Genomic DNA, 14,642 nt, shown 5'->3' on the forward strand with positions numbered 1-14,642 from the left:
AAAAAAAAAAAAAAAAAAAAAAAGGTGCGTTTCTACCGACATCTCTGCAAAGGAGGCATTTTCCCCGAGAAATCCTTCCTTCTACGGCACCAGACGCTTTTACGGTCCTTCCCTGTAATACGCAGGCGTAACTTGCGCAGTGGTCCCATTTTAAAAAAAGATCCGGCCATACTATTTTTATCTTGCTCTTTCGTTCCGTTGGAGTACTGTTTAACAACAGTCCAGCGACTGCTCTGTGAGTGTTTTTCTGTCGTAAAATCGGTCTTGCGTCCTCAGCTTTTATCTAAGGTGCAGAAGGTCTCACAGGTTTGGAAATAGCGCCGGAAAAAGTCGATCCGCGGAGGGAGACGTCTCGTACAGCGGCTGACGGCTGTCAAGATGGCGGTTGTAAGACTGGGCGCTCTGACGATTGGTAAGCAGCCACGGGATTAAAGTAACCTTGAAGTTCTCAAGAAAATGAAATTTCCATAGGCCTTTTAGTAGGAGGAACCAGCGCATCATTAAAGACAATGTGATTCTTATTTTACAGCTTAGCATTAAGGCCTGACATGGAACCGGGGTGTGACGAGTTCCTACCGCCTCCCGAGTGCCCGGTTTTTGAGCCTAGCTGGGCTGAATTCCAAGACCCGCTAGGCTACATTGCGAAAATAAGGCCTATAGCAGAGAAGTCTGGCATCTGCAAAATCCGCCCACCCGCGGTAAGTCTTTGAAACAAAACTTGAGAGTGGGTAGCCTTTGATTTGAACGTTGGGGCAGTTTACCGCTTGGCGAGGCGTTATTTACACTTATGACCGGAAACCCTTAGCACCAAATTTCTCAGTTTAACTTTTCTGACCAAAACAAGCTGGCATCAGAAAATTAGTATCAGATCGCAACATTGCACGGGGTTCTAAAGATCTGACTTCCGTAGGGACAAAAATAAAAGATTCAGATACTTATGCGTTTTGCTGTTATTAAGTATAGTTTAGGCATACACAAGCTTTCGTTACACTTAACCGCAAAAAAATTAGCTTACTCAGAAGTACTTGATCTATGACAGAAGCAAGTTATATAAGCTTGTGGTGTTAACCACTTGGACTGGTGTTTTCATTCTTTCATATGACCTTAGATGTATGTAACAAATATAGCAAAGAATGGGAATGTTGTAGCATCCTTTGCCATCAATTAAATTTATATTATTAAACGTAGACCAACTTGGCTTGCTATACTGAAAAGTACTAAATGAACCTCATAGAAGTTTGTCTGAATTAAGAATGTAAACTGAAATGAGCCTGGGCTGCCGTCGTTAAACAACTAACAAAATATTCAGAGAAGTCAAAAAGTTTTCGCAGAACAAACAGCTTTTTTCTCATATATTTGAACCAGGCTGCAACGTTATTTTTATTTGGATGTTCAGACTTCTCAGCATTCACAATTAATTTTCATACTGCTGGGAGTGGGAAGAGATAATGGCTTAGGTTTTAAAAAATGAAACAATGTTTTATCTGCATTACATTTATCTTCATTTTAGTAAGGACTCATAACCCAAATAGCATAGTGTTTCTTCAGATGTGCGTCATTCCTTGGAAGTCGCTTTCTAGCCTTGTCTGTTACGACGGACACATATCAAGGAGGGTTTTGGATTTGCAGGGTTTTTCCTTTTTTTTTTTTTCCAGTTAATCTTGATTATGAAGAAGGAATCATTTGAGGCTCTTGTGTACAAAAACGGTTACCAGAAGACTTTAAAAGAGTGGGAACAAATGATTGTGGTTTTCATTGTCTTCATGCTTTACTGTGCCATAGTTACCAGGTCCTTACACTTTCTTCTAGGACTGGCAGCCTCCTTTTGCAGTAGAAGTTGACAATTTCAGATTTACCCCTCGCATCCAAAGGCTAAATGAACTGGAGGTAAGATTGGGAGGCACACTTTTATTAAAGGAATCTGATCTCTAATCTTGCCGTTGTAGTTTCATAATGTAGACCTTAGGTTTTGAAATCTAATGTATTAAATTTGAAGCTGAACTCCACCATTTTCCAGAGTACTGATTTTGGAGAAAGTCTTAGAAAGTATATAAATGATTTGTCATTTTCCTTTACTTTTAGGATTTTGACTATGATCAGTAGCTAGAAGCTGCGTATCAGTTAGGTTAGGAAAGCAGTGATTCAGAAACTAGTTTCATGTCCAAATTTTTTGCGTGAACTAGAAGAATATTTTAATTCTTTGAATTATATATCAGTACATTCTAAATGAGTGTCTTAATGATAATATTGAGTCTAAATACTCTTGGAGCCTACGTATTTTTGGTCAAGCCACCTTTAAGTCCAAGAATAATTCCTTAAATTTAGATACGATTTTGATACTAAGACAGCATGTTCTTAGCTCTTTATAGATTAAAGACTCAGCTTATTTGAGCTTTTTGTGGACACCACTGGTGAGATAAGACAGTGGAGCTGGGGCTCCGGCACATTAGTAGAGAAGTGTAGATAGCATAGAATAATACTTGTTCATTTACTGCATACTCGACGAAGTCAGGTTAAGTATGCCAATCTTATAACGCCCTCTCTTTCCCAGGCCCAGACTAGAGTGAAATTGAACTATTTGGATCAGATTGCAAAATTCTGGGAAATTCAAGGCTCCTCATTAAAGATTCCCAATGTGGAGCGGAAGATCTTGGACCTCTACAGCCTTAGTAAGGTAAGAGTATTCTACTTTCTAAAGGAAAAACGAAAAGCCTTGCCTCAAGGATCTTCTGTAATAGAAACACTAGGCAGGAAAAGAAAACACAGAGCAGCGTTTCTTGACATAATCTTTGAGTCTTGGAATGATTGGTGATGGGGGAAAGGCACAGCCCCCGATATTCAAGTCTCATTGCTGTGTTGGTAGCCCTTTCCTCTGTTCACAGTTCATCCATATTGTTTCTTATACTTTCAGATTGTGATAGAGGAAGGTGGCTATGAAGCCATCTGCAAGGATCGTCGGTGGGCTCGAGTTGCCCAGCGTCTCCACTACCCACCAGGCAAAAACATTGGCTCCCTGCTACGATCACATTATGAACGTATTATTTACCCCTATGAAATGTTTCAGTCTGGAGCCAACCATGTGGTGAGTGCCCTTAAACTGGTTTGTGGCCTGATATGATTTTGTTTTCTTTTGTATTTTCTATTTGAATTGGACTTTTCTCTTGAGTAGTCAGGGCTATAGATTCTAAATCTCTAGAGTGAAGATGTTCCAGGAATTGGGCCTAGAAAATATTTTGCAGCCTCTTTATGTGGCATAGTTTTATTCTTGCTGTACATAAGTAAGAACTAGAGTGACCTTTCTATCTTATGAGGTTAATGTTTACTAAGATCTTTTTATGGGGAAGATCTTAAACTAGAAGTTAGAGGAAACCGTTTCCTATTTTAAGTATCTTACGTGAAAAAGATAATTTTTTTTTCTGAAATGGAGTCTCGCTGTGTTGCCCAGGCTGGAGTGCACTGGTAGGATCTTGGCTCACTACCAGCTCCCCCCGGGTTCACGCCATTCTTCTGCTTCAGCCTCCCAAGTAGCTGGGACTACAGGGGACTGCCACCAGGCCTGGCTAATTTTTTTGTATTTTTGGTAGAGACAGGGTTTCACCGTGTGAGCCAGGATGGTCTTGATCTCCTGACCTTGTGATCCACCTGCCTCGGCCTCCCAAAGTGCTGGGATTACAGGTGTGAGCCACCATGCCTGGCTGAAAAAGATAATGAAGTTCCTAAGCTTTCATGAGGCTGGTTCACTTGAAGATAGTTTAGGTTAAAAGCTTGGTGTGACTTGGGTTTAACTCACGGTATGGAAACTGATTTAGCAGGGTATTTTTACATAATAAGTTTTTAATTGTTTCGTTTGTTTGTTTTTTTGAGGCAGCGTATCACTCTCGCCAGGCGATCTCAGCTCATTGCAACCTCTACCTCCTGGGTTAAAGTGATTCCCCTGCCTCTGCCTCCTGAGTAGCTGGGGCTACAAGTGCATGACCATGCCCACTAATTTTTGTATTTTTTGTAGAGATGGGGTTTCACCATGTTGGCCAGGACAGTCTCTATCCTTTGACCTCGTGATCCACCTGACTCAGCCTCCCAAAGTGTTGGGATTACAGGCGTGAGCCACCACGACTGGCCAGTTTCACTTAGTGTACATAATTCTAAAGATTCAGTATTTTTGTTTTGTTTTGTTTTTTGAGACAGAGTCTCACTCTGTCACCCAGGCTGTACTAACTTTTGTATTTTACTGAGACAGGGTTTCACCATTTGGCCAGAATGGTCTTGACCTCTTGACCCTATGATCCACCTGCCTCGACCTCCCAAAGTTCTGGGGTTACAGGCTTGAGCCACCACACCCAGCCAGATTGAGTATTTTTATTACTTGTTTTTCATCCAGGATATTGAGGTTCATCCAGAGAGAGGTTCAGGATGTTCGCTGAAAGCACACAAAGAATGAGTAAAAACCCAGACTGACATCAAGACAGTCCAAAGACCATGTTCTTTCATATTCTGTGCTGCTCATTCATAAGCAAAGGCACAAGAATTTTCAGGATATGTGTTCTATCCAAAGAACAAGAGGAGTGGACCTGTGTAATTTAGAACTACAGCTTTTTTTGCTAGAGTTGTAAATGAAGGAATCACTAATTACAAATATGACTCAATTTCTGATTCTACATTTTTTTTTCTCTCTAGCAGTGTAACACACAACCGTTTGACAATGAGGTAAAAGATAAGGAATACAAGCCCCACAGCATCCCCCTTAGACAGTCTGTGCAACCTTCAAAGTTCAGCAGCTACAGTCGACGGGCAAAAAGGCTACAGCCTGATGTGAGTGACTTATTGCTGTTATTCTTTCTATAGCTGAGAAGGTTCATCTAGACCTTGATATTGGGGAAAATTCATTGCTGAATGCATTGTTTTACATATGCCTGGTTCAAGATAAAATTAGTTGAAATGAATTATGAGTTATTTTGTTCATAGGTATGGTTTATGATATTTTGTCTTCGTAGTTTTGCTTTTATACATTTTAAAAGAAAACGTATTGCCATTGTTTTAAGTGATGGGGTCTTGCTGTGTTGCCAGGCTGTTCTCGAACTTCTAGGTGTGATTCTCCCTCTACAGCCTTTGGAGTAGCTGGGGTTACAGGGGTTAGCTGTTATGCCACGTTATATGGTATTGTTAATTTCTGTGAATCTTGGAATGATTTTTCCAAAGCACACTGTGCAAGTTAGTTATTGTTAACTGTTGGCTTTATTCTGTGGTCTTCCATGTGATGGTCAGTAGGTGTGACCACAGAAACTGAGGAAAGCAAAGTTTATTATTATCACAGGCCTTAGAGAGGTGGTCACTATATGCTACACAGTGCTAGAGGGGAAAACCCATCTTGGACATGCAGAAGAAGCAGGAATAAGAAAAGCACCTAGGCCATAGGCTATATTGGGTTTACCAAGGGAAAGGCAAGACAGAGCAGGATAAGAAGTATAGGATTGGCTAGTTTGAATAATTTTGGCAGGCTCTAGGCTATAGCAGTATTCCCTAGTTGCCTGACCCTAGAATTAAGGCAGAGGAACTTTACCTCATGAATTGTATGGGCTGAATAGATGAGGATTAGCTTTGGATTTGTCAATGAACATATTAAAGACACATTAAAGGCATACTCCTGGGTGAGCCATTTGGTATTTGTAGGAGTAGGTAACCCTGGGAGGACCATCTCTCCTAGCCAGAAAGATTTAAGATGTTAAAACATCATAATATTTAGAAAATGAAAAATACAAACAATATGTTTTTAATAACTTTTATGTAAGTGTGTTTTCGCTGCTCCATATACAACATTTTCATAAGATTTGGATGTTTTTATTTGTGAAATACATTAAAATAAGACAATGTTGTGTATCCTTAGGTGTTTTCTGGATAATTCTAACAATATTTAAATTTTGAGATATTGTAATATTAGAAATTAGACCAAAGTGAGAAATTTTATCTAGTTAAGATTATCAAAATGCAGATGGATTCTGTATTAGTACTTTAGTTCTTTATAGTAAGAACTATGTCTGGAAAAAACTGAATAAGAAAAATGAACATATAATAACTAGGAAACCAGTAAAATTTATTTCAAGTTGTAAATACCAGTAAAAGGTCTAAACATTTTTCCAGATAAAATGATTCCTTAGACACTTTTTTGGCAGGAGGAGTTCGTTGTCCACTTTGCAGGAAAGGTTTTAAAAATTGTTGGGCCAGGCACAGTGGCTCTGAGCCTATAATCCCAGAATTTTGGGAGGCTGGGTTGGTGGATAACCTGAGGTCTGCAGTTCGAGAACAGCCTGACCCATGTGGTGAAACCCTATCTCTACTAAAAATATGAAAATTAAGTGGGTGTGGTGGCAGGCAATTGTAATCCTAGCTTCTCAGGAGGCTGAGACATGAGAATCTCTTGAGCCTGGAAGACAGAGGTTGCAGTGAGCCCAGATCATTCCACTGCACTTCAGCCTGGGTGACTAAGCAAGACTGTGTCAAAAACAAAAACAAAATTGAAAACTGTACGGTTTACAAAAATCTGTAGTACTTCCAAAATATAAAGAAAAACTTAAAATTTCTGCATAAAGCAAGAAAGGAGACATGAGGACTAACACATCTTTTCTATTTTATGTGTATTTGTAATTCAAGAATGGGTAGTAGACTGTCCGAAATGTAGAGTAGTATGGTATTACTTTATTTTAAAACAAGCAAATGTCAGCTCTTTTAAAAAGTATTTAATAGTTAGAAACAACCTATGTAACATTAATGTAAAACATATAATGTGCATGTGTATAAAATTATATATTGTGCCTAAAAGTTGTAGAAGCACAAAACTGATTGAATCTTTTCTTTTTTATCATAGCTTATTTTCAGGTTTCCCTTTCTAGCAACCCTGATGAATAATAAATCAAAAGTGTTTAACCTCACTTATAAATTGAAAATATGAAGTAACCACATATCCCTTTCACATAACTGATTAGGAAAAGGTCAAAATGTGTCAAGGATATGAGGAACTAGGCATTGTATGCACTCTTTGTAGTAGTGAAGGGTTGTATTAAAATTTGAAGTTACTAAAATTTTAAATGTTTATTTTCTCCTGCTTAACTTCTGTTAATTATCTTTTGAGAAGAAAAATGCAGCAAGTACATGGGTACTAATGATTTGTGCCCAAGTCTTAATTTATAAAGATGATTCAGTAATGAATGAGATGGAGAGGTCAATGCCAAAAGTTTAGCATTGCTGACTGTTTCTTTCCAAATGAGATGTATGACATACACCACAGAGCCACAGTAGTCAGTCAGGAGGTAAGAGGTAAGGTGAAAGGCACAGATCACAGCCTTTATTGGTATTTCTGTGAGACAGGCAAGGCAGGGCAATCAAATGTCAGAATTGGCTAGTTTGTTAGAATAATTCCAGTGCTGTGTGGGGCATAGTGGATGCCGGTAGGTTTCTGGTACATGGCTCTGAGTTGGTTTACAGGAGGGGAAATACTGGCAGAATATGATAGTTAAATAAAGCAAATAGTTAGAGGTTTGGACTCGGGATTGTTTGGTTTATATGGTAAAGGTATGGTTTAGTTTAGCTTAGCCGCCTCTGAAAGAGCTGGTCTGCCTAGCCCACAGGGTACCCCAGAAATGTCAAAACAATATAAGGTATATAAAATAAAAATTAGATTAATACAGTTAGTTACTTAGCTCTTCAGAATGTCAAAAAGTAGGAAACAGCCTCAATGTTGTATAATTAAAAAGTTAAATGATTTCTGGAACAGTATTATAGTAAGCTATGTATTCTCATAGACATTGTAATACAGTGTATGTGTCTGCTTGCAGAAATTGCCATGGGAATAAAAGAAAAGCATAAAATATGTTACTGTGTCTCTCTGTGTATATGAGTGTGTGTTTATATAAATAGAAGAAAACTTACCTCTGTATACAAGAAAATTTGTAAGAATAAAGCTTTAAAATAAATGGAAAATGTAATAGAGCTTAATTTCAAAATATAAGAAATTATTTTAAACATTGATAAAATGTATTTTACAATGTCCTCTAATAAGAGACAAGTGCTGAAAATGGTATATAATATATATGGCATATGATTTGTATTTTGATACTCAATGGGTTTCCATTTTCCCAGGTTTGTGATTATATTGTGGTCTAAAAACAGTTATTATTCTAATGATGTGAGTTTAAATGGAATAGAATTTTTCTTGTCTTAACCATTTCCATCTTCAACTCAGTTGGACAGGGGGGCTTATTTTTAATCACAAAATTCTGTGTTGTAAGGTATAAATTTCTGACATTTAAGCTTCACTAGCCTTGCAAGCCTAGGAGTATTTTGTCATTTTTTTCATAACATGGAAAAAGTTGAGAAACTTCCTTGCTTTCCAAATTTATCCATTTGCTCCTACCTGGCCATACCACACTCACAGTAAAAATGTGATTAATAAACCTTCAGAAATGGATGAAGGCTGTTAGTTGATTTTAGCCCATATGACTTGTCTAGACCTTGCCTGTATTTATGCCTGTTTATGTAAAGCTAACTTCGTTGTTTGAATCTTTTTTAAACAGCCAGAGCCTACAGAGGAGGACATTGAGAAGAATCCAGAGCTAAAGAAGTTACAGATCTATGGGCCAGGTCCCAAAATGATGGGCTTGGGCCTTATGGCTAAGGACAAGGATAAGACTGTGCATAAGAAAGGTGAGGAACTTTAACAGATTGGGGAAGTGTGAGGGGTAAAATAGTAAAGTTTCATGGGAGAAATAGTTTGGTAATCTGGATGCAGGAGAGGATTGTTTTCAGAGTTGTTTTTCACTTCCCTAGTCACATGCCCCCCAACTGTTACGGTGAAGGATGAGCGAAGTGGAGGTGGGAACGTGTCATCAACATTGCTCAAGCAGCACTTGAGCCTAGAGCCCTGCACTAAGACGACGATGCAGCTACGAAAGAATCACAGCAGTGCCCAGTTTGTAAGGACTCACGATTTTGTAATATTCTACTTTGAACTGTCAAGATTAGATTGAACCTAAAATGAATTCATCATACTTTTCTTTTTTCTTTCCTTCTTCTTATTTATGAGCCCTTTATCTGAAGAGATGGGTGGCTAGAAAGGGGAGAACATTTATTCAAGATAAACTAAAGTCAAAAGCAAAATTTTTATGTCTTTTTAGATAGAACTTTTCACCAAACTATACTCTGTTTTTCAACTCTATTAGCATTTTCTGAACTTTACAGCTTAATACAGGAGATAATGTGATCCAATATAAATTATGTTAAAGAGCTATTTATTTTTGGCAAATTCTTCCAGACTTTCAAATCATCACATTTCATATAGTAGTGACAGTTTTCTATTAATCTTGTTTTACTTTTGTGCCTTGTATGTTTACATCTTCTTTTACTCTTTCTACTCTCACTTGAAAGATTTTTATAATGTCTTACATATTTAAGTCTGACTACAAGAAAAAAAAAGACAAAAATTCCTACCTTCCTCCTTACTCTTTAGCTAATTTCACCTGGTTTTGATAATTTTTATTTGCCTTTCCCTTATGTAAATGTTGTTTCCAGAAATTTTGTTCTCAAGAAGACTTCTGTTTTGAGCTGCAAATTCCTTTGTTTCTCTTAGTCATTTCCACCTAATGATTGGGAGATCATGTTTACTACCATTGTCCTGTTCCCGCTTGTCTCACTGTTTCTGATTTTATAGATACAAGGTAGAGCTGTCATCAAGCTTGAAGTCTGGGAGTCATTGATCACTACTTTCTAACCCTTACAGCTAGTAGTTCAGTTCATTCCATTGCTTTTGTTTTTATTTCTGTATATCACGCATACACAAAAATATCTGGATTAGTTTTACTTGTTTGTGTACTTTGAATTAATCGCCCGTTTTGTATTATTGGCTTCTTCATTTAGTGGTTCAAAAAATTCATTTATATGGTTCTATTAATGCTCACGCTTGTGTTCTATTAAGTGTAGTTTTGTTAGGCATAGCTTTTTTTCTATCTGTTTTACCATTCAACTTTTGGTAGTTACCAATTTTTGGCTATTTCAAATAATTCTGTGAATATTAAAGTATATGTTTCTAGGTAACGTATGTAGACATTTCTGTTACCTAAGTAGACAGGATTGAATTGCTGTGACTGAGAGTATGTATATTTTCAGTAGTGGATTATTGTCAGACTATTTTTACAAATGATTGACCAGTTTATCAGCTAGTATTGGATGCCAGTTCTGGTTACCACATGTCCTCACTAACACTTAAAATTGACAGTTTCATTTTCATTTTAGCCATTCTGGGAGATGTGTAGTATTTCATTGTAATTTTTATTTGCATTTCCCTGGTTTACAATTTTGTGTATTGAGCATCTTTGGTAAGTTTAAAATATTTTTATTTTATGAAATATTTCCTTGATAATTCTGTTGAATTTTTTTTCTTTTTCGTGATGGAATGTCACTGTCGCCCAGGCTGGACTGCACTGGCGCACTCCGCTCACTGCAATCTCTGCCTCCAGGATTCAAGCAATTCTCCTGCCTCAGCCTCCCAAGTAGCCAGGACTGTAGGTGCACGCCGCCATACCCTGCTATTTTTTTTTTTATTTTAGTAGAGATGAGGTTTGACCATGTTGTCCAGGCTGGTCGTGAACTCGTGAGCTCAAGCAATCCACCCACCTTGGCCTCCTGAAGTGCTGGGATTACAAGCTTGAGCCACCGCACCTGGCCTCTTATGTTTATAAATATTCTGATTTGTAATGTGCATGTGTGTATATGCATGCATATGTATGTATATATATGCATGTATATATGTATATATACACATACATAATTTGTGTATGTGTGTATATATTTAAAAATATATTTTCACACAGTTTCTTCTGCTCTTGAGTTATCTTTAAAATTTTCTCTACTGATCAGTTTACTTCTAGATTCTTGTAGAAAAGCCCATCCTACTTGTTGAAGGTAATTTTTTCAGAATGTGAGTGGTACCCTGTTAAAAATTTTATCACTGCGTTTTCTTTTTAAACTCTTAATTATTACTAGTTTTTTTCAATAGTATGTAAGAATCAAGTTATTTAGGCTGGGCGTGGTGGCTCACGCTTGTAATCCCAGCACTTTGGGAGGACAGGGCGGGCGGATCACGAGGTCAGGAGATCGAGACCACAGTGAAACCCCATCTCTACTAAAAATACAAAAGATTAGCCGGGCGTGGTGGCGGGCACCTGTAGTCCCAGCTACTTGGAGAGGCTGAGGCAGGAGAATGGCGTGAACCCAGGAGGCGGAGCTTGTGTTGAGCCGAGACTGCGCTCCAGCCTGGGCAACAGAGTGAGACTCCGTCTCAAAAAAGAATCAAGTTATTTAGCCTTTGCTTCATGTTTCTCTTCTGTGACATACTACTTGAGTGACTATTTATAATTCATCAGCTAATCTAAGATAAGATACTCTTTATAATGAAAGTAGACACCTACCAAACTTTTCACCAGAGGAACAAATATTGCTGGATACTCAGTGACTTGACGTTTTTATGTTCAACTTGCCCTCTGTGGCAGTTAAATTTTTAACTGTATGTAATTCTGTGATCTGTGCTGCTTCATACCTGTGTGATTTTTGTTTACACCATTGAACCTCTATAAAAAGTCTACTTTGCCCCCATGGTTTCTTTATTAACTTACTGTATTATAGTGTAATTATCTCCTGTCATAATTTGCACTAGGTAGTAAACTCAAATACAACACTGTATAGTTATTGACCAATGATAGATGTTCATGAATGGTCTAGAAACCTGCGATAAAGTATCATGGAACAAGCAGCTAATTGTTTTACTTTTTTTTTTTTGGTAGATCGACTCATATATTTGCCAGGTGTGCTCCCGTGGGGATGAAGATGATAAGCTTCTTTTCTGTGATAGCTGTGATGACAATTACCACATCTTCTGCTTGTTACCACCCCTTCCTGAAATCCCCAGAGGCATCTGGAGGTGCCCAAAATGTATCTTGGTGGTAAGATCTGTCTGTCACAGATGCTTTATTTTTGGTTGGCGATTTTCTGTAATCTAACTTTCTGGATTTTGGGGAGGTAGTTTCTCCCCTTTTATAAGTTAATATTTGTGTTACGTTTTGATTAAGCTCTCAGTGAGTTACTATGCAAGAATGATTGGACACACTGACTCTAGAGTGATAGAGACTTGAGTGAACCAGAGGCAAGGGATTGTAATTCAAGTGGCATGAAGTATATTAGGAAATAATGTTTAATACCTACTGATGAAAGAAACCTACCTGGAAACATATGAAAATGCAGAATTATCGCATGAGATATTGAATGTAACATGAAAAATTGATCTCCCCTTAGCTCTCCTCTTTTTGGATCTTTATTCCCTTTGTCTTGTTGAAATATATTTTATTTCAGGAGTGTAAACAGCCTCCTGAAGCTTTTGGATTTGAACAGGCTACCCAGGAGTACACTTTGCAGAGTTTTGGTGAAATGGCTGATTCCTTCAAGTCTGACTACTTCAACATGCCTGTACATGTATGTGAGCTGAGGGCTGGACTATAGGGATTCTGTTGTGGTGGTCTTAGTTCTTATGGAGACATGAGTCCAAAGTATAGTGGGCTATGATAATCTTTTACACGTGTTTTCGCAGATGGTACCTACAGAACTTGTAGAGAAGGAATTCTGGAGGCTGGTGAGCAGCATTGAGGAAGATGTGACAGTTGAATATGGAGCTGATATTCATTCCAAAGAATTTGGCAGTGGCTTTCCTGTCAGCAATAGCAAACGAAACTTATCTCCTGAGGAGAAGGTAATACGGTTGGTAGTTCATGTTAACATTAACTAAGGAAACTCATTACTTTGATAGGTTCTCCCACACAGTTGTCTTCACATATTTGGGATAATGATGAGGTGTGATGATATTGGATGATCTGTCAGTGAACCAGAATATGGACAGTCATCATATTTTTTTTTTTTTTCTTGAAACTCTGATGGAGACAGATAAAAGGAACAGTATAAATCTTGATTATCAATGAAGAGCTATAGTGTTCCTTCACCTTTATTTAAATCTAAATATTGGAAGCTTACCATCTTTTTATGAAAAACAAGTACTATGACCAGCTTATTTTGAAATATTTGGAAGGGCGGAAAGAAGTGCATTTGTTAAGTGTATCAATTTGTGTTCATGTTGAACACATGGAGTAATGTAGAAACCACTGATTTCATTCTTCATGACAAGGTGATTTCTTGTATTAGTCAGAGAAACCCATACAGTCATCCTAAATTCTGACTCATCTTACATTTCTCCCATAGTGGAGAACCAAAAAAATAATGCCTGAAGTAACATAATTTGGGGAGAGAAACCTAAAATGTAACTGTCCTTATGCATTATTTGAACATTTGAGAAATTAATTCTATTATAATTGCTGTTTTACCATGTTGGCCAGAACCAAAAGGATTAGTATTTGGCATTGTATATAGATTAGTCTTATAAGAGGGTTGATCCAGACAGAAATAATAGTGGTTTGAGGGTAAACTTAGCTAATAGCTGTGACAGACATTTTTAGGAAGCCTTACTCTGATTTTTCTGTATATATACTGTTTATTTATGGAGATGTCTGTACCTGTAAAAGTGCTATTATGTAGTCGGTCATATGCTGCATAAGTTTTCAGTTTAATAAAGGAGCAATACTGTACTTTCACTATATCTTTTCTGTGTTTAGAGGCACAGATACTTAAACCACTGTGTTACATGGCCTACAATATTCAGTACAATGATGTCGCACTAATTTGTAGCCTAGGAGCAATAGTTATATACTATATAGCGTAGGTGTGTAGTAGATTGTTTCTTCTTGGTTTGTGTGAGTATACTCTATGATGTTCACATAAGGACAAAATTGCCTAAGGACATATTTCTCAGAATATGTCCTTTTGTTAAGAGATGTGTAGCTAAGTATGGTAGTACTTAAACGTCTTACAGATAGTTTGCTTATAGTTCTTAAAATAGAAGTAAGTTAAAATTACTGAGGATTGAAACTATAAATTAAGTAATTGGAAGGCCTCCATTGGTAACTTTGGTCTGTTTCTAATTCCCTTTTTGAAACAACCAAAAAAAAAAAATTGTGTTTTGAAGCCATAGACAAGTCCTTTTGTCAGTATAAAGCATAGTATTAAGTAATATCCATGAACTAACTTTTGAACATAAGAATTGAAGTTTTGTGATATAATATCTTTTCACAGGCATTTCTGCAAGTCATACCTCCCTCTTTCTCTCCACTAACACCTAGATGTTGCACTGTCATGGGTTTGTCATAATAAAGAGTGTAGTGTTTGATTACATATGTATATATTTTTAAAAAGGATATTAATTTTCAAGCTTTGCTAATGTTATGTTGTGTGTTTTCTGACTTGTTTTGTCAGTATTGTTATGAAAATTCATTTATATTGTTGCTCATGGCTTTAAATTATCTGTTTTTTCACTATTATGTAATATTGCATGCTGGGATTGTATCTCATTTATCTTTCTGTTGGATTGCTTCTGGTGTTTAGCTGTTACTAACAGTATGAGCATTGTTTTACAGGTCTGTTAAAGCAACAGTTTCTAGATTCTGTGTTTAGAAGTGGAATTGAATGATACTCTGAATTGTTTTACAAAGGATTCTGACAGG

At 37.3% G+C, this 14,642-nt stretch overlaps 1 protein-coding gene across 3 annotated transcripts in view; it reads left to right on the forward strand.

The window, feature by feature from the left end:
* The first annotated feature begins 314 nt into the window (after nucleotides 1–314).
* KDM5D (lysine demethylase 5D) overlaps nucleotides 315–14,642 on the forward strand; it is a 38,549-nt gene continuing 24,221 nt past the window's right edge. Inside the window, exons 1-11 of one of the 3 annotated variants that reach the window (XM_058434456.1) lie at nucleotides 315–412; nucleotides 530–698; nucleotides 1,810–1,887; nucleotides 2,552–2,674; nucleotides 2,912–3,082; nucleotides 4,675–4,809; nucleotides 8,565–8,694; nucleotides 8,818–8,963; nucleotides 11,826–11,984; nucleotides 12,391–12,510; nucleotides 12,626–12,784. In XM_058434456.1, the coding sequence (XP_058290439.1) occupies nucleotides 549–698; nucleotides 1,810–1,887; nucleotides 2,552–2,674; nucleotides 2,912–3,082; nucleotides 4,675–4,809; nucleotides 8,565–8,694; nucleotides 8,818–8,963; nucleotides 11,826–11,984; nucleotides 12,391–12,510; nucleotides 12,626–12,784 (1,371 nt within the window). In that variant the 5' untranslated portion in view covers nucleotides 315–412; nucleotides 530–548. The remainder of the gene's footprint in view (nucleotides 413–529; nucleotides 699–1,809; nucleotides 1,888–2,551; nucleotides 2,675–2,911; nucleotides 3,083–4,674; nucleotides 4,810–8,564; nucleotides 8,695–8,817; nucleotides 8,964–11,825; nucleotides 11,985–12,390; nucleotides 12,511–12,625; nucleotides 12,785–14,642) is intronic. The other 2 variants (XM_058434458.1, XM_032756488.2) reach the window with 2 other exon arrangements.

Source organism: Hylobates moloch, unplaced genomic scaffold (assembly GCF_009828535.3).
Source record: "Hylobates moloch isolate HMO894 unplaced genomic scaffold, HMol_V3 SCAFFOLD_25, whole genome shotgun sequence".
NCBI classification, from domain to species: domain Eukaryota; kingdom Metazoa; phylum Chordata; class Mammalia; order Primates; family Hylobatidae; genus Hylobates; species Hylobates moloch.